Source organism: Chrysemys picta, chromosome 12, assembly GCF_011386835.1.
Source record: "Chrysemys picta bellii isolate R12L10 chromosome 12, ASM1138683v2, whole genome shotgun sequence".
In the NCBI taxonomy this organism is placed as follows: Eukaryota; Metazoa; Chordata; order Testudines; family Emydidae; genus Chrysemys; species Chrysemys picta.
The window spans coordinates 30938030-30958889 of record NC_088802.1 but is presented as its reverse complement, the minus strand read 5'-3'; the positions used below and the strand labels follow the sequence as shown (position 1 = coordinate 30958889).

Genomic DNA, 20860 nt, shown 5'->3' with positions numbered 1-20860 from the left:
TTTGTCAGGAAAAACCTGACAGAATAAATGAATAAGTCACTAGGGAGGTGCCTGGCAGTGACTCCATAGTGTGGGTTGTACCACTGTAAAATGGGGTCTGAGCTCCCTGGCTTTTCTCTAAAATTAGGTGATCATTTGGTGGAAAGTTTCACACAGGGTTCACTTTTATGCCCTTTTGTGTGTAGTTTTTCTTTGATTTTCTCCTCAGGAGTTTTTAATGGAGGACTTTCCGTTTGAACTCTGGCTGAAATGTGTCAACAGCAGCTCTCTGTCACAGCAAATTGCTCTCAGCACAAAAGGTGGCACAGAGGTGATCCTGAGTAGAGCAAGTGCAATGGGGGAGGGTTATTTAAAAAAAAAAAAAAAGTTGAATGTCGGGTCATTTTTGCTATTAGTTAACTGACAGTTTAGACTTTGTACCACAACCCTGGTTGAGAGCTGTGTGAACATAACATCTCGGTCAGGAGCTGCACTCTTTTGCCAGAAAATATTGTATCCATCATGAGCTGCACTTTGGCTCCCAACAGACCTGCCCCTCTGATATCATAAACCTGCCAGTTCTCCAGCGTGCTGCAGAAAAAGCAGGGAGATGATACCTAATTTATAATGTGAAAAAGAGGCAGAAAAATAATTAAAAACAAACAAACAAAACCTTCACCATAAAGAAGCAACAAAGGATTTTTAAAATGATTGGATATTTTAATTTAATAATGAGCTGAGATTGATAATGTTTGATTAAATAATTGCATTTGAGCCTCTTATTTGACAATCAAAGATTAATACAACACTATATGGAAAGAATAGATACATTACTCTCCCCCTCCCCCCTTGGTGTAAGGCAAAGAGCTGGCCTCTGTGTCTCTCTCTTCTGTAACTGGTGGGGTGCTAGCAGTCTGCATTCCCCAACCCACTTCCAAACCCTCTGTCTTTTTATCAGGGATTAAACAAAGAAATTCCATTTTGGAGGGGAAATTGCTTTTCTGTGGGTAATTTCACTTTGTGTTCTGTTTTTGATGTTTTCATTTTACCTAATTACTTATGGAATTTCTTTTATGGTAGCAGTAAATTACATGCTGGATAAGATAAAGGGAATTCTAATCCAGTCATTATTACTGATAGCTGTGACTATTGGCAGTTCTTAATCAGTTAAAAATCATCTTTCAATGGATCCTTATTTCATCCATTACAGAAAACGTCTGCACTAACAACCACCTCTTATCAATCACAGAACATAATTACATCATAGGCACCCCTTATCAATCACCAAGTCTTGTTTACATCATACTTCTGCAGACATTTTTTTTTAGTTTGAGGGGTCTTTTCCCACGACATCTATAGTAGGGTTACCATATTTAAAAAATAAAAAAAGACACTCCACGGGGCCCTGGCCCCGCCCCTTTCCCATCCCCGCCCCGCCCCAACTCCGCCCCTACTCCGCCCATTCCCCAAAGTCCCCGCCCTAACTCCCCCTCCTCCCTCCCAGCCACGCGAAAAGGGCTGCCCAAGCGCTACCGGCTTCACGGTTTGCCGGGCAGCCTCCAGACCCTGCGCCCCCAGCCGGCGCTTCCCCAGCACAGCTGGAGCCCGGGAGGGGAAGCCCCCAGCCGGGGGCGCAGGGTCTGGAGGCTGCCCGGCAAACCCGTGAAGCCGGTAGCACTCGGGCCCCTATGCCTCTGGACCCTGCGCCCCCTCCTGGGCTCCAGCTGCTCTGCTCCTCCCCTGACTCTTCGGCTCTGTTTAAGAGCCAAGCTGCCCGAGCCAGCGCTACCGGCTTCGGGCAGCCCCCTTGCCTCCAGACCCTGCGCCGCCGGAGCAGAGCAGCTGGAGCCCGGGAGGGGAAGTGCCCGGCCGGCGGCTGGGGTCCGGAGGCAAGGGGGGCTGCCCGAAGCCGGTGGCGCTGGCTCGGGCAGCTTGGCTCTTAAACAGAGCTGAAGTCTGAGTCAGGGGAGGAGCAGAGCAGCCGCGGGAGAGGAAGTGCCCGGCCAGCATTTTCCCGGACATGTTCGGCTTTTTGGCAATTCCCCCCGGACGGGGATTTGATTGCCGAAAAGCCGGACATGTCCGGGAAAAACCGGACGTATGGTAACCCTACGTGACTGGCGCAGCTCCAGCCCCAGGGGGACGCAAATCCGGACAATGCCGGCTCCCCGCAACGCGCTGGCGTCCACAACCCCCCCGGGGGCACCCCCCAGCCCTGCAATGGCTGCTGAGCGGCGCCCAGAGACACCTCCCACCCAAAGGACAGGGGCCTGCGCCCCCCCTCCCCCGACGGCTTGCTGCCTCATAGGGGCAGGTTGGTCGCGTCGCAGGGGCCGCTGGGAGTTGTAGTTCTCGGCCGCTCCCCTCTCCCGGCTCTCCCCGGCCGGACTACAGCCCCCAGCATGCCCTGGGCAGGAGCCGAGTGTCGCACCGAGATGATGTCACAGCGGGCGACCCACACACACAAATTCGGAGATCCTAGCCTCCCTATTTCCCCAGACATATCCGGCTTTTTGGCAATTCCCCCTGGACGGGGATTTGGGGACCAAAAAGCCGGACATGTCCGGGGAAATCCGGACGTATGGTAACCCTAATCTATAGTCCCACAGACTTGGAGGGATGAGCATTAATGAGGAAAAATACAATACTCAATCACATGAATTTCCTGAATACAGGTCACTCAGAGGTTGAGAACCAACAGTCTGTGCCTTGGAATTCAAACACTCTTTGCTAATATCCTAAAGATTCTGGAAGAATAGTTAATATGCAAAATAATTCAGTATACAACAAAAAGAGGACTAAAAAACGCTAATATTTACTAGCAAATACTAACACATTTATTCCCTTTGGAGGTAAAATTCTAAATCCGGTGGAGTGTAAGAGGAATGCAGAACCCTGAAGGGTATTCTGGTGAAGCAGTAGCTATACCATGGTTAGGAGTAGAGAGCTTATTTTACCTCTGTATTTGGAACTGGTGCAAATGCTGCTGGGATATTATGTCCAGTTCTAGTGCCTACATTCCAAGAAAGATGTTGATAATTTGGAGAGGGTTCAGAGAAGAGCCCTAAGAATGATTAAGTGTATAGGGAAAAAATGCCTTTATAGTGACAGACAAACAGAAAGTTAAGAGGTGACTTGATTACAGTCTGTAAGTACCTATATGGGGGAAAAAATATTTAACAAGGGGCTAGTTAGTCTTGCAGAGAAAGATAAAACACCATCCAATGGCTGGAAGTAGAAGCTAGACAAATTGAGATTGGAAATAAGGCATAAATTTTTAATGGTGAAAATAATTAATTCATGGAACAATTGACCAGTGGTCACAGTTGATTCTCCATCACTGTCACTGTTTAAATCAATATTGGATGTTCTCCTAACAGATATGCTTCAGGTTTCAGAGTAGTAGCTGTGTTAATCTGTATCCGCAAAAAGAACAGGAGTACTTGTGGCACCTTAAGAGACTAACAAATTTATTTGAGCATAAGCTTCAGGAATTGTTTTAGGGAAATTCTCTGGCCTGTGCTATAAAGGAGGTGAGACTAGATGATCACAATGGTCCCTTCTGGTCTTAGAATGTACGAATATATGGTTAAGGGTTTTTTGGTGCAGCAATAGCTGCACCACAGTCAGGTGTATACTGGTGGAGTGGTAGCTTTCCCGTAGTTAAGGATATTCTGGTAGAGTGGTAGCTGTATGCTAGTTACAGATACTATGGTGGAGCAGTACTCACACCATGCTTAAGGATAGTTTGGTGCCACAGTAGCTGTGCCATTGTAAAGGGTGTTTCTTGTGGAGCAATATCTATGCCACGGTTAACAGTATTCTAGTGGAGCTGTACCTTCACCATAGTTAAGTGTATAGTAGTGGAGATTACCTGCACAATAGTTAAGGGTATTCTGGTGGAGTGGTAGCTTTACCATAGTTAAGGATATTTGTATGGAGTAGCTGTGCTATGGTTAGGGGTATTCACATAGAGTGGTACTTGCACCATAGTTAAGGGTATTCTGGTGGAGCAGTAGCTGCAATCTAGATAAGCATATTGTGGTGGAGTGGCAGCTGTGCCACAGTTAAGGCTGTTCTGGTGGAGCAGCACCTGAGCCATAACTAAGGGTGGAGTCATAGCTGTACCATTGTTAAACGTATTCTTGTGGAGTGGTAGCTATGCCACAGTTAAGGGTAGATACATTTATAGTGAAAACAAGTAAAAGTTTATTTAATAAAGTATAGAAATTCAAATGATAGCAAGTACAAGAGTATTGGAAATAAATGGTTACATAGCAAATAAAATCATAACATGCATTCTATGGCACAGATACTTTTCTGTCTCATAGCTGTGATCTTTCGTTCATGAGACAAACTTGCTGTCAGCTTGCCTCCTAGATGAAAGATTCAGGGTGTCTGTTTGCACACCCAGGTATATCAGAACAATCCATTGTCCTTATTAAGAAACAGGATCCCCCTCTTCTGGTTGTATTTTCCTGTGGCTTTCCTCTCTTGTCAATATTGCAATCTCCTGATTAGCCTCAGGCTCAGGATGCCAATGGACGTGCAGGGTGAATGGACAGTGCCCATTACACAATGACCAGTAAGGGTCTGTTACCACCTTCCTGAAAGGAACATTCCTGAAATATGTCATCTCCTGGTTAACCTGCCTTAAAAACATAAATTTCAGTATAGACCTGTAACTCCTTAAATAAGAACATAAGAACAGCCAAACTGGGTCAGACCAAAGGTCCATCTAGCCCAGTATCCTCTCTTCTGACAGTGGCCAATGCCAGGTGCCCCAGAGGGAATGAACAGAAAAGGTAATAATCAAGTGATCTATCCCCTGTCACTCATTCCCAGCTTCTGATAAACAGAGGCTAGGGATGCCATCCCTGCCCATCCTGGCTAATAGCCATTGATGGACCTATCTTCCATGAAGTTATCTAATTCTTTTTGGAATCCTGTTATAGTCTTGGCCTTCGCAACATCCTCTGGCAAAGAGTTCCACAGGTTGACTGTGCATTGTGTGAAGAAATACTTCTTTTTGTTTGTTTAAACCTGCTGCCTATTAATTTATTTTAGTTCTTGTGTTATGAGAAGTAAATAACACTTCCTTATTTACTTTCTCCACACCAGTCATGATTTTATAGACCGCTATCCTATCAGCCTTAGTGGTCTCTTTTCCAAGCTGAAAAGTCCCAGTCTTATTAATTTCTCATATGAAAGCTGTTCCATACCTCTAATATTTTTTTTGCCATTTTCTGAAACTTGTCCAATTCCAATATGTCTTTTTTGAGATGGGGTGACCAAAACTGCATGCAGTATTCAAGATGTGGGTGTACCCTGGATTTATATAGCGGCAATATGATATTTTCTGTCTTATTATCTATCCCATTTTTAATTATTTTCAACATTTTGTTTGCTTTTTTGACTGCCACTGCACATTGAGTGGATGTTTTCAGAGAACTGGCACAGTCAAGGAACTATGATGTGATTGGAATAACAGAGACTTGGTTTCGTAACTCACATGACTGGAGCACTGTCACGGATGGATATAAACTGTTCAGGAAGGACAGGCAGGGAGAAAAGGTGGAGGAGTTGCACTTTATGTGAGAGAGCAGTATGATTGCTCAGAGCTCCAGTATGAAACTGGAGAAAAGCCTGTTGAGAATCTTTGGGTTAAGTTTAGAAGCAAGAGCAACAAGGGTGATGTCGTGGTGGGCATCTACTATAGACCACCAGACCAGGAGGATGAGGTAGATGAGGCTTTCTTCGGACAACTAACAGAAGTTTCCAGATCACAGGCCCTGGTTCTCAACCACCCTGACATCTGCTGGGAGAGCAATACAGCAGTGCACAGACAATCCAGGAAGTTTTTGGAGAGTGTTGGGGACAACTTCCTGGTGCAAGTGCTGGAGGAACCAACTAGGGGCTGTGCTCCTCTTGACCTGCTGCTCACAAACAGGGAAGAATTGGTAGAAGAAGTAGAAGTGGGTGGCAACTGGGGTAGCCGTGATCATGAGATGGTCAAGTTCAGGATCCTGACAAAAGCAAGAAAGGAAAGCAGCAGAATACAGATCCTGGACTTCAGAAAAGCAAGGAACTGATGGGCAGGATCCCCTGGGAAGCTAATATGAGGGGGAAAGGAGTCCAGGAGAGTTGGCTGTATTTTAAAGCAGCCTTATTGAGGATGCAGGAACAAACCATCCTGATGTGAAGAAAGAATAAAAACATATGGCAGGTGACCAGCTTGGCTTAACAAAGAAACCTTCCATGAGCTTAAACACAAAAAGGAAGCTTTCAAGAAGTGGAAAGGTGGACAGATGACTAGGAAGGAGTATAAAAATATTGCTTGAGCATGCAGGGGTGTAATCAGGAAGGCCAAAGCACAATTGGAGTTGCAGCTATCAAGGGGTGAGAAGGGTAACAAGAAGGGTTTCGACAGGTATGTTAGCAAGAAGAAGGTGGGAAGTGTGGGACCCTTACTGAATGGGGGAGGTAACCTAGTGACAGATGATGGGGAAAAAGCTGAAATACTCAATGCTTTTTTTTGCCTCGGTCTTCATAGACAAGGTCAGAACTGCTGCACTGGGCAGCACAGTATGGGGAGGAGGTGAGCAGCCCTCAGTGGTGAAAGAACAGGTTAAGGATTATTTAGAAAAGCTGGACATGCACAAGTCCACGGGGCCAGATGCAATGCATCTGAGGGTGCTGAGGGAGTTGGCTGATGTGATTGCAGAGCCATTGGCCATTATCTGTGAAAACTCATGGAGATCAGGGGAGGTTGGAGGAGAGGAAGGTGATCAGGAACAGTCAACATGGATTCACCAAGGGCAAGTAATGCCTGACCAACCTGATTGCCTTCTATGATGAGATAAGTGGCTCTGTGGATATGGGGAAAGTGGTGGACATGATATACCTTGACTTTAGCAAAGCTTTTGATACGGTCTCCCACAGTATTCTTACCAGCAAGTTAAAAAAATATGGATTTAATTAATGGACTATAAGGTGGATAGAACACTGGCTAGATCATCTGAATCAATGGGTAGAGATCAATGGCTCGATGTCTAGTTGGCAGCCGGTATCAAGCGGAGTGCCCCAGCGGTCAGTCCTGGAGCTGGTTTTGTTCAACATCTTCATTAATGATCTGGATGATGGGATGAATTGCACTCTCAGCAAATTAGCAGATTACACTAAACTGGGGGGAGAGGTAGATAAGCTGAAGGGTAGGGTTAGGGTCCAGAGCGACCTAGACAAATTGTAAGATTGACCAAAAGAAATCTGATGAGGTTCAACAAGGGCAAGTGCAGAGTCCTGCACTTAGGATCTAAGAATCCCATGCACTGCTACAGGCTGTGGACCGATTAGCTGAGTGGCAGTTCTGCAGAAAAGGACCTGGGGATTACAGTGAACAAGAAGCTGGATATGAGTCCATTATACTCCAGCTTACACCTTCAAAATAAGAGTTAAGTGAGGCTGAGGTGGGACATTGACTTTGTGCTCTCACTATCCCTTGCAGAATGACCTGAAATGATAACCATCATCTTCTTCATCACCATCACCTTCCCTCTCATCACTGGTGGCCATCATTCTGGCACCTCCCAAGGACTACATTTCTCTCTCTCTCGCTCTCACTCTCCTACTGCCCATAGGCTGGGATGCAACTTGATAATATGTTATGCTGATGCCACTATGTTTGATGCATATTCAGTAGGCGTTTTCCCCCTTTTCCTTATTTGTAGTTCCTCCCCTTACTAACGTCGGAGTCTCCTTCTCCTATAGATTAGTATATCAGTGATCTCAACTTATTATCATATGCATTAATTCATTGTTGTTGCCCTCTTGTGCTTAGGTATCAGCAGATGTAGCTCATGTACCTGTTATTGTTATGTACACCAATTCGTTGCCTTGATACTCTTGTGGTTGGACTCATGTTCCTGTGGTCTGAAATTCCCCTTAAACGCTCTATTTTCAGCTTCCCAATATTTGGGTTTTCCATTGGGCCATTTATCTGTTCCAAATTTCATAGGCCTCAAGCCTTATGCTAAAACTGCTGAAGCTAATGTCTTACAGGATACAGGCCTATAGGTTCCTTGCATTACAGCTGAATATAATGAAGGCAAGCTAACCCTATGAGCTACACTACTCAGGATGAATTTCATATAAGGTTTTCAAAGCAGCTTAAAGGAGTAAGGCACTCCACTGCCACTAAAATGCAGTAGGTTTTGTACACGTTAACTCCCTTAAACACCTTTTAAATATCCCAGCCTCATTCCCCAGTGTACAGTGAAGGTTTGCATGGTGCTGTAGAGGTGACCGTAACAACTCAGTCCCTGATAGAAGGGGCTTCCCATGTATGAGTTGCTAGTTTGTGGAGCAGCACCAGCAGTGTGGTGGGTGTTACATTCTCTTTACAATGCAAAGTATTTTTTTAGCTATTTTTAGACCTTTAAATACTTCACAAAACATTCTCCATATTCAGGAATAATCTCTAATAAAGTGTCAGAAATGGTTTTTGCATGTGTTTATTTTTTAATATATCTTACAAAGTTATATTTTTCTAGGTCTCTTTGGCATGGTCGCTCACATGATGTACACAACTGTATTTCAAATGACTGTCAATCTTGGTCCAGAAGACTGGAGACCACAGATGTGGGATTATGGCTGGTCCTATTGGTAATTTTTGCATTAAAATATCTAACTGTTTCATTAACATTTAAATTGCTGTCTCTGCAATTCTTGTCCTCAAGTAACTAATGGCTCTGACTTGAGCTTTCCACTGAGGATGTAACACAACAACCAACTTCTTTATTTGTAATTTTTGTAGTCTTGTCTAATGGTATAAGGTCCCATAGTTCCAGGACAGCCAGTACCAGCACTACCCAGGGCATGCAGGTGCCATGGCTCCCACTCCATCACCCACCTTCAAGCACAGGACACTGTTGGGGGGCCTCCCATCCCTCTTCACCAATCAGGGGCCTTCTTGCCCCAAAGGTCTTATTATCTATTGTTACTATAGATGGGCTTTTTAGCACCCTTTATTATTAGGGTCTGACCCAGTATGGCCGTTCTTATGGTCTTAACTTCCCTCCAAGATTTTGTTAGTGTTGCAGTTCTTGGACCTCCACTGTTAGCTGCATTAGCAGAAAGTTCAGCATGCTGATTTAGCAGACCTCGATGTTGTTAATAAAGACCACAGCATGGGTGGTCGGTATAAGAGGCCAGGGGAGGCTAAGCATCCATAAACAGGGGAGGCTAAGCATCCGTAACAGGATGCAGCGCACATCCCTTTGGAGGCTCACCAGCCCGCAGCCAAAGGGGCCCCTGAGCCATGGTCTCACCCAGGATGGAGTGGGGGTGGAGTGTGGGCAGGGCCTTGGGGGGAGGAGGCCAAGCAGGAGTGGGCCTTGGGGAGGAGCCAGTGCCCCTCCCTACTTATAGGGATCTTCCAGCGCTCGCGCCCAGCCTCCCCAAATGTAGGAGTCAAACACCGCTCATGGACCACAGGCTTGGTGGTGAAACCATTTAGCCAGGTTTATTGTCAGGAAAGTAAAGTACTAGTTCTCTGTCCAATTGGGCCAGAGGGACACTAACACATGTATGCCTGTGACAAGGTAAAAGCTCAGGCAACATAAGAGGATGCCGTCCCCTCGACTGAAGCGAACATGACCCTCCTATTACTTCTTCTTTTATACATTGATAGAAACAACTCATGTATTGGAATGGTGTCCCTAACCTCTGTTTGTCAGAAGCTGGGAATGAGCAACAGGGGATGGATCACTTGATGATTACCTGTTCTGTTCATTTCCTCTGGGGCACGTGGCACTGGTCACCATCAGAAGACAGGATACTGGGCTAGATGGATCTTTGGTCTGACCCAGTAGGGCCATTCTTATGTTCTTATTACACTCTAGATGGTGTTAGTTACCACTCTTATAGTTCAAACAAAACATCCTCATCTGTTATCCTGTCATTCCATCCTTATCTTACAAGGAGTCAGTGTGTTCCTCTACAATCCCTTGAGAATTTGTTTACTCATTTACTTTTGAAGTCTGGGTGTTTCTGTACCATCCTCTTAGGCCAGGAATGTGCTTACTTGGTATTAGCTAATACTTGGTGCATTGCTATTCTGCCAACTCCAGGCCTACTCTGGTTCACAGCCTTTGGTTCACACTGTTAGTTATGCCTAAGGCTCTAGCAAGGCCTACACAAGACTAATTGAAAAATCAGTTTTAATAGTCCAATAAGCTCCTCAGCTGGCTCTTTTAACAGTTTTGATGAAAGTAATCTGCACCTGCTGATTTAAAAATGTCTAACTTTTGTAGCTTCTGCTTAACATCCTCCAGCAATACTAGTGGAATGGAAAGAGTATTATCATGTGGTATGGCTACATCATCTGTTTTTTTCCCCAAATACAGAACAGAAATATTAATTGAATATCTCTGTCTTTTCTGCATTATTATTGATAATTCTACCATTTCCATCTAGTAATGGACCAACATCATTGTCAGGATTCTTTTTGTTCCTAATATATTGAACAAATACTTTCTTTATTGTCCTTAACGCTGCTGGCAATTGATTAATTTTTTTGTCCCTTTGCATCACTTATCAATTTTTTACAATTCCTAGCTCCTGATTTATATTTTATATTCACTGCTATCAACTTCCCCTTTCTTCCGTTTGTTATTTATAGAAGACAAGGGGGCCTTGGGGAGGGGGCAGAAAGGAGCAGGTGGGGGGCTCGGGGAAGGGGAAGGAGAGGAGCGAGCAGCGGGCAGGGGTTCCTCGGAGGAGGGGGAAGAGAGGATTGAGCAGCAGGTGGGGAGTCCTCAGGGAAGTGGTGGACAGGAGCAGGCAGTGAGGGGGAGGTCTTTGGGGAAGAGGTGGAGTTGGGGCATAGCTTCAGGGGACAAGACCAAGTGGTAGCAAGACTTTGGGGCAGAATGGGGGTGGAGCATGGGCAGGGTGGGAGGAGGCTGAGAAGTGGCTGGGGCTCAGGGTGGAGCAGGGGGAGGGTCCATGGTCCAGGTACCAGTGGCCCCTCCCACTTCTAGGGAGCTTCTGGCACTTGCGCCCAGCCTCCCCAGATGCAAGAGTCTTGCATCTCCTATGCTGGGCACCAAACGTGGGGCTGAGGATTGCACTGGGTGGCAGGATGCCTAAACGGTAGATGTTGCAACACTCAGCATTGCAGTGCCGAAGTTCCTGGATCTAGCCCTTATACACTGTAATTAAGTCACCTCTCGATCTTCTTTTTGATAAGCTGAACAGACCAAGCTCTTTAAGTCTCTCATTGTAAAGTATTTTCCTCATCCCTGGAATAATTTTTGTGGTACGCTTCTGCACCCTTGTGGAGTTCCTTGGTCAGTTTTGTGAGGCAGGGACGGAGAAGGCAAGTAAATGGCAGAAACATGCCACTGAGCCCCATTCCCTGTCAGTGCAGCTGAGCTGCTTTATAGTCCTCTGCTACTCACTGTAAGCAGGGTCTGAACGAGCTCTCTCCTGCCATCTAGGGCAGGAGGAAAAGATGGGGGAAAAGGATGTCAGGAGCAGATTGTATTTGCATAGACACCCCTATTCTGCCTAGGTAATCAGCAGAGAGATATGCTGCCAAAGTGATCAATTTTTGCTGTTTCTGTAAAGATTCGCTTTAATATTGAATGCTGAGACAATGAAATATTGTTCTTTTTATTGTATGAGTAAAGGGCAGCAAAACTGGACTCAGCATGCCCTATTGAGGGGGGTCGCCCTAAATTGGATCTCACTTGTTACTCAGGGACTAGTGACGCCACATCCTAGTGAAAGTTAGAGAAGATGGGCACAGGTATCCTTTCCCTGTGGTGTGGCTCTGTTTAGTGGGTCTTTAGATTTGTTTGATTCTTTCTTGTCCAGTGCGTAAAAGCAAAGCTAACTAGACTCAATTGTTGTTAGTGATTACTGGAGTTGCATGTACTGATATTCAGCTCCTTTGGAGCAGCTTCTTAGCCCACCTGTGGAGATAATGGTGCAGTGAAAAGACAATATAGAAGAGCTAACAGCAGAGATGTTCCCCACTACCCAGTGAAATCAGCAGAAAGTTGAAATCAGTGAGAATTGGGCTAAGTGGTGGAACATCAGAACACAGCATTGCAGAAAGAGGCAGCAGGCAGGGTAGAATGACCGTGGCAGAAACTGCAGTGATGTTGATGAGCAAAGGTGGAGGTGTTACTCAACTACGCTCTCCCCTTGGGGCTGGGAGGCAAACCCACCCAAATACACTCCTGGACTCTGGGGACATTTTATAAATGGAGATAGCCTATCTCCTAGAACTGGAAGGAACCTTGAAAGGTCATCGAGTCCAGCCCCCTGTCTTCACTAGCAGGACCAAGTACTGATTTTGCCCCAGATCCCTAAGTGGCCCCCTCAAGGACTGAACTCACAACCCTGGGTTTAGCAGGCCAATGCGCAAACCACTGAGCTATCCCTCCCCCCAGCATTGCTGACCTTGGACAACAAACCGTGAATGGCATGCAGTGGAAGAAAAAGAGGAATGGCATGTTAGAGACACATCCATCTGTTGGACTTTCACATCACAAGGTGGAAAACAGAGCCAAAGGATTCTGCCCAATAGTGGGGCAGGGGGGTTATTTATTGGTTGTATACTTTCAAGTAATTGTTGCAGTGTTTTCTCAAATCAATGCTTTGTTTAGTTCTTTAATAAAAGGTTTCTTTTGTTATATACATTTTGAGTAAACCATTAATTTGGGAAAACAATTTTGTTATATTTTTGGGAAACTACACTGTCTATAATGGCTGTATACACGTTAGAGGAGTGGAGCAAGGGGATGAATATTGGCCCTAAGACCTGCCTTCTAGTAGAGAAGTAGTAGTAGTAAAAAAATGAGCCATGACATGGGGCCTGGATGGCAAAAAGGAGCTGGACCAAAACCACTGTCCAACACATGCAGTGGGCCCCATGGGGCTAACCCACCCTATTCAGCATGGCTCAGAGTGAGACTGAAGAGGAGGACACTACCATGGTGTATCTTAGAATGGAGAACAGATTCTGGTCTCTATCTACTGAACTTTTTTGTCTTTAAACCCCACAGCAGAAGCATTTAGCCCTGTTGCTAGCACACCCATTCCACCAGTGCAACCAGCCTATGGCAATGAGTCTGCCCCACCAGCATTCCCATATCTCTTGAAAAAAGACAGGACTCTGATGATACAGCTAGGTTGTTGGGCAGGGGGACATACAGGTGGAAGGTGTCCCTGATGCTCCAGACCCTCCACTATTGGAGCAAGAGATGCAGAGGCCTATGCCAGTGTCTGAGGGACCATCAATGGAACTGTTACCATCCCTTGCCAAGGAGAAGTCCTCACTGACCCTGCAATCACTATTCTCAATAATAGTGATAAGGTTATCAGGCCAGTAAACAGGTTAACTTATGAGCACCTGGGGAGGTTAGAGAAGAACTGATACATGTAGCTCACAGGTTTGAATCAGCAACAGTAGTTTTCTTAAGACTCTATGCGGAGAGTTCGTGGACCTGGTACAATATGGAGTGTGATTTTGCAGGACAACAAATTCTTGGCTGGGAGGAGAATGTAAGCAGGATCTGAATGAGTTTACCCTGCTGTCTAGTGAAGAACTGGGGGGAAAAGCCTCAGGAGCAGATTTTTATTTGCATAGACCCTGCCTAGGTGATAACCAGCCAAATCTGCTTGTCTACGTGATCAAGTTTGGATATTTTGTGTAAAGATTCACTTTAGTATGAAATGTTGTTATCCTTATTGTATGAGTAAAGGGCAGCACCACTGTACTTCATATGCTTCAATTGAAATTGGACCTCAGGGGGCAGGGGGTAATGATGCCCAATCCAAGTGAAAGTCAGGAGTGGAGGTAACGTTTTTTTACCTGATGGTGCGGTCCTGTTAAAGTGTCTTAAAAGTTATTTGATCCTCTTCCTATGATGTTTTGGGGGTTTATCCATCCTAGTAAGGGGTTCTTTCACTTCTTGCCCTCTAACCTTGGGTGCTTCTGTGCTGTATAGCTTTAATTGAGACCTCTGACACCAGGATCCTGCTCACAGCATAATGGTCTCACCCTGGCTTCCACCAGCCCAGTTACTCCTTACAGAGTGACCCTAATAACACTTCTGGTCCCAATTCTCCCAAAACCATCTCCCCTGCAGTGTCCAGTTCCTCTTACTGGAGACTCATAGAGGTAACCTCGCGTTCACTGCTTCCAAAGAGCCAGTATAGATAACAGCTTGGTAGCTCAGCTGGGGTTATACACTCCACCCTACTACACAGCACTGAAATGATTTGTAGTAAAAACTAAGAATAAGTTTATTAACAAAGAACATTGTGACAGGATGCACCTGGCCCTTTGTTCCCTGACCGGAGTCCCTGCAATCCCATTGCCGTATTGGCAAACCGGGAAGGAGTAGTGAAGGTGAGTCCTGCAGGCCTACCTAGAAAGGCTACACTGAAGCAGCCAATCAGAGCCCAGTATGCTCAAATAAAAGGAGCTGCAAGGTTGAACAGCTCAGTCTCTGGCTAGGATTAGAGGGGTGCTCTGCTCTGCTACAAGGTGTTTGGAGGGCTGCTTTTACTGGACCAGAGAGAGAGAGAGAGGACCTAAGAACTGTAACCCTGAGGTGCTGGTAAATAGACAAGGTGGAAAGAATCCCAGGGAAAAACAGCAGCAACTAATTAAAGGAGGCAGCATGTGGCTGCTCTGTGTAGGATTCCTGATTTAGGACCTGGAGTGGTGGGCAGGCTTGGGTTTCCCCACTGGGAAAGTGGCCCAAACAGTGAGAAGGGGACATGGCTTTTTAGAAGCCTGATCTAAGGGTGGGATTTAAAGGGCCCAGGGATAGAGCTGAATACCCTGGTGAGGGCTAACAGTTTGTGAAACTTTTATAACCCCTGGAAGGGAGTTACTTTTTGATTATGTGACTTGTCTGGAGGGCTGAGCCACTGAAAACCTATCTAGTGAGGTCAGCAACCTACAGGGAGCACCAGGAGCAGGAAAAGGCCTGCAGTACTAAATGGAGCAGCAGGTGGTGCTCAGGTGAGTGTCCCTCATTACAAACACAGATTTCAGTGATTTCAAGTAAGAGTGAAAGAGCTATGAAAGGGTTACAAACTGTCGAAGAAAAACACAGTTCTCACTCTTTGGTTGGTTGCAGCAAAGTCAGATACTTTATTTTCTCAAGCAATTGCGTAGAGGGAGAGAGTGCACTAGGACACAGGGTCTCCCCCTCCTAGGCAGGTCTCTCTACAGGTAAACAATTACAGCAAGCCTTTTGTTACAGACAGTAATGAGCAACAGCTGCATTTTGTTTATATATAGGTCATCCTGAAATCTTATTTTTCTCACTTATTTAGACTCTAGTCTACATTCCATATTATCTACACATTATCTACACAAGGTCGCAACAACTTCTCACACAGTTCTTTCCCACTCGCCTCACACAATCCTCGCTTCTACAAATCTCATGTTATTAGGGTTACAGTTAGCCTGACTCTTGCTAACAAACTGTCATGCATTGCAATCCCCTTCCTGTCAGTTCTTTCTCTGCTTCCACAAAACAAAATGAAAATAACATGCTTTCTAGAGTCTAAAACTTAATTCTAGCAAGATATAGCTTTGCTTAACATAAGTTATCCGCATGCTCCAGCTTGTTTCAGCAGGAGGGACCCTTCTTTCATAGATACTCACTTATGCCAAGAATCATTTTGTTCTAAAACACAAAACTATGCTGTTTAATGTTCATACAGTTGAAGGCGAGCTTTGAACTTAAGTACTCAGTTAACTCTGCTTCATCTTGAGCTGTGTAGTTCTACAGTAGCTGTTAAAACCTTCCACTAGGAATCTGTTCCCCCATTTAATCCATACTTTATAGCAATAAATAGATAGCTTGATCACTTTTGCTACAATGTATTTGGGAGACACAGTAGTATGATGTGGATAAACTGCTGTCACTTTCTAACAAGCCTTTTTGTTGACAGTCTTGCATGGGGTTCCTTCGCTTGCTGTATGGCGGCTTCTGTCACCACCATTAACAGATACACAAAAACTATTTTGGAATTCAAGCGCAAACGAAAAAAGCTGGAGAGAAGATTAAAGAATAAACGCAAGTTTCCAGATCCTGGAGTTCCTGAGAAAGCTTGGAATATGTATGTCAGCTCTTTTCATAACACTACAGAGGACTTGGTGCATCAGTTAAAGGACATACATAATCCAGCCAGCATTTCAATGTTTGTAGATTTAAACAATATCCCTGAGCCACACTGTGAAGAGTATTGCTAAATATGTTCTATGATATTTATTACATTTTTTAAATTATCTGTGTAGCATTATTTTTCGTAAAGATAAATGCTTTTATCAATGCTTCAAGCAAGACATAGTGTTTGTGGAGCTGATCCAGATAGAGTGGTTCACAAAAGACAATAAGCCATATTCTCCATTGTCCTGCATCTTGTACAGTCATTTATACATGTGTAAAGTGGGTGTGAACACTACTACATCAGCATAACACTGGCTTACACCCGCTTTACTAGTGGAAATGACAATACCAGGACCATGGCAACAAAGAATCTGGCCCACAATTTGGTCCAGAGCTGAAATAGGTTATTTATCATTAAAGATGCAACCTCCCAGCCAAATTCAACACATTTCAGGCTACACTGATTAGTTTCACCCTGTGATGGAGGTCATGGGGAGCCACATTGAGGTAACTCAAATACTGTAAGGAATGGGGCAGACAATCCCCAAAGCTGGTGGATATTCCAATACTTAAATTTACCAAGCCAGCACAAAACAGCTTCTATAATATCTTGCTAGTTACCCAGAAGCAAGCAACAGAGTTCCCTTTAAGTAACCCAGCCTTAGGCCTCCACCCAGACACCCAAGTCAAATATGATGAGGATTACTAAAAATCTTATTCATCATATAAGAAAGTTCTACCAATCCCAAAGGATCAGACAATTTACCCTCCAGGGTAAATGAATATTCCAGATCTTACCCAAATACACGCTTACAGCAAATTCTTATGAACTAAACTAAAATTTATTAAAAAAGAAAAGAGAGAGAGTATTGGTTAAAAGATCAGTATACATACAGACATGAATACAGTTCTGAGATCAGATTCATAGTAGAGATGGTGAGCTTTGTAGCTGCAAAGAGTTCTTTCAGAATTAGTCCACAGATTATAGTCCAATGTTCATATTCAGGGTGATCCAGATGGGACTGGAGATCTCAGTTTTACGACTTAAGCTTCCCCTGCATGAAGCATCAAGCAGATCTGAGATAAAAAGGATCAGGTCCCAAGAGTCTTTTATATAGTTTTCTAGCAGCCTTTTGACCACACAATCCTTAGGCGAACAACAGGCAATCATCCAGACTCTGAAGTAGACCTGTTTCCTAAGCATCACTGGTAATTAGCTACATGGATTAACATAAGGCAATTTATGCATTAGGCAGTTTTTCACAAACTTTAAAGAGACATACAGACAATGACGTTATTTCACCCAAAATTCATCTAAATGTTAATATTCCCTTTTGATCGCTGAATCAATAGTTATAGTAATAGACAGGAACTGTCTGTTTACATGGCTAACATCTAACAACATATAAGTAAACACGTACAATTAGCATCACCTCTAATTCTCTAACAATACAGGTTTGCATTTCAAAGTTCTAGCCTATCTAACATGGAATGGCTCTAATTACCATTTACATACTTTTCTAACATGTCTCTAAAGGTTGAATTTGGGTCATTTATCCTGCAGGAAGCTTAACCCTTTCTGGCCAGAAGGATGGTGGTAGAATTCGAGGCCTATGGACAAGCTGGAAGTGATGGGGTGAATGAGAAACCCATGCAGTGAGTGCTGGTGTTTTTGTGCCAAATGACCCCGCTATCACTATGCTGATGTGCATGTTGATTGGGAGTCAGTTTACTGAAGACCACATGATACAGTGTCTGTGACGGTATTCCAGGCACAGAGGTCTGTGCAAAGTTCTGGTTCCCCTTTCATCTTGCAGAATTGGAAGGAGCAGTGGAAAGGATTGAAGTCTTGGAAAGATTTTCTTATGAGGAGAGACTGTTTAGTATATAGAAGAGAGTATCAAGAGGGGATGTGTCAGAAATATACAAAATAGTGAATGGTCTAAAGATGGTAAATCAGGTGCCTTTATTTGCTTATTTGCAGAAGGGGATATTCTATTCTATTGAAAGGCAAAACATTGAAAACGGGTTAAAATAAATATGCTTTTACTTAACACATAATTAACGTGTGGATATTTCTGTCATAAGATATCCCTGAGGTGAAGATCTTTGTAAGAGTTTTAAAAAATTAGATGTCCCTAGGTATAATGATTACATCCACAATAACATTTGGTAGGGAAAAGTGAAAGCGAGATGAACCTTCATATTTCAGAAAATAAGCCAGCTGCTAACTGAGAAGGGTTAGGAAGGAACATCCTCTATGGGATGCTTATTTCATAACTGTCTACTACAGAAGTTTCTTGTACCTGTCTCTGAAGCTGATGGTGCTGGTCAGATCAAGACAGGAAACTGGACCAGATGGACCCTGGGCTAATCTGCTCTACCAATCCTTGTATACAGATTGAATGGTCCCATGGATTCTTACATGTTTTTAAAATTGCAGATTTGGAAAGATGAAACTTTTTTTTTTACTTTGTGAGCATTAATGTGAATGAGAAGCAATTAAATGTCATGCCTGAGGATAGATAGAGGTGGATAGAAAGCTGGCTAGATCATCGGGCTCAACGGATAGTGATCAATAGCTCCATGTCTAGTTGGTAATAGTGTTGATGTCATAAACTTAGACTTCTCTAAGGAATTTGACTAGTATTACACAACATTTTGATTAAAAAACTAGCACAATTTAAAATTACTGTGGCACACACTGAATGGATTAAAAACTGGCTAATTGATAGGTCTCACTGTATGATTGTAAATGGGTAATCATCATCAAGCAGGCATGCTTTCAGTGGGGTACCACAAGGATCAGTTCTTTGCCCTATGTTAGTTAAGGATTTTATCAATAACCTGGAAGAAAACACAAAATAATCAAGATAAATTTTGCAGATGACACAAAAATAGGGGAAATGATGAATAAGGAGGAGAACAGGTCACTGACAGAGTGATCTAGATTGCTTGGTAAATTGGGCACAAGCAAACAATATGTGTTTTTAAACAGTTAATGTAAGTGTATGCATCTGGGAACAAAGAATGTAGGCCATACTTACAGGATGGGGGACTCTATCCTGGGAAGCAATGACTCTGAAAAAGATTTGGGGGTCATGGTGGACAATCAGCTGAACATGAGCTCCCAGTGCAAAGCTGTGGCCAAAAGGGCTAATGTGATCCTGGGATGCATAAACAGATGCTCAAATAGGAACAGAAAAATTATTTTACCTCTATAGTTGGCAGTGGTGCAATCGCTGCTGGAATACTGTGTCCAGTTCAAGAAAGATGTTGATAAATTGGAGAGGGTTGCCTTTTAGTAATAGACTCAAAGAGCTCAATTGATTTAACTTAACAAAGAGAAGGTTAAGGGGTAAGTTAATTACAGAGTACAAATATCTACAGGAAGAACAAAATTTTAATAATGGACTCTTCAGTATAACACAATCCAGTGGCTGGAAGGTGAAGCTAGACAAATTCAGACAGGAAATAACTTTTTTAATCGTTAGAGTAATTAATCATTGGAACAATTTATCTAGAGTCATGGTGGATTCTCAGTTACTGACAATTTTTAAATCAATATTGGATGTTTTTCTAAAAGATCTGCTCTAGGAATTATTTTGGGGCAGTTCTATTGCCCATGTTATATAGGGGGTCAGATTAGATGATCAGAATGGTCCTGTCTGGCCTTGGAATCTATGAATCACTTATTACAACAGGGCTCAACCTGGCCTGCACTTCTTACAGTGCATGTTTGCATGTGCGCTCCCCCATACGCACATTATTTGGGTGCTAACACTTGTGGTGATGATACAAATAAACTGCTTTGAATGGATACTTTTATCTCAGAGCTTCTTTTTTTTCCTCAGGAAAGCACTACAAGGAACAAAGTGAAGGTGGCTAGTGCTTTAGATGTAGATTTTCATCCACTCAGACATTTCAGTTAACCTTGACTTTGAATTTCCCTGGTTTAATGTTTGTTTTTTTATAGCTACAAAAGTTATTGTAACGGTTATTTTCTCTAATTTTACTAATAGGTACTTTGGGATAGATCCACAGAGACTGCTACATTAGCCACCTAACTCCCCTGAGATCCTCAACCCCCCTGTTCAGATGCTGACTATTCATGCAGATACATAGTTTCTGCCAGCAAAATGCCCAAGGTGGCTACATTTTTTCCAGTGGGTATGCACGTGTAGCTCAGTGCCTTAGCACAGACCTAAGCCCCAGTAGGATTCTCAAACGAAGTGTGCCTCTGCCTATCTCACCTACAGAGCCCAATCGAATAGGCATGCTCAGAATATGTCCACTAGATCAGGCCTGACACAAAACACAGAGACCGTGTGGTGTGTTCCAGAATACCCAAGAGCCCAGGGGTTAGGGCAGTTAGCTGGGATGTGAGACACGCACTTCAAGTCCCTGCTCCATATTAGAGCAGGCAGGGGCGCCGACTTGCCCTCTGCCTGATAGGTGCTTGACCACCCCCCATCCCTGGCCCCCCCCCTGCCCCATCTCTTCCCGCCCCTGCACCGCCCTCGCCCCACCCCCATTCCACCCCTTCCCCCAAGTCACCACCCCTGCCCTACTGTCGCGGATTGTGGGGGAGTTAGGGCCCTGCACCCCTCTTCCCGAGATTCACTGCGACTCTCAACCAGCCAGTAAAGCAGAAGGTTTATTTAAGGACAGGAACACAG

At 44.1% G+C, this 20860-nt stretch overlaps 1 protein-coding gene across 1 annotated transcript in view; it reads left to right on the top strand.

Annotated features, from left to right (window-relative positions):
* The window catches only part of GSG1L2 (GSG1 like 2), a 59645-nt gene extending 39644 nt beyond the window's left edge, over nt 1-20001 (top strand). The window contains exons 4-5 of the mRNA XM_005305105.4: nt 8529-8640; nt 15964-20001. Coding sequence (XP_005305162.1) covers nt 8529-8640; nt 15964-16264 — 413 coding nt within the window. The 3' untranslated portion in view covers nt 16265-20001. The remainder of the gene's footprint in view (nt 1-8528; nt 8641-15963) is intronic.
* The last annotated feature ends 859 nt before the right edge of the window (nt 20002-20860 follow it).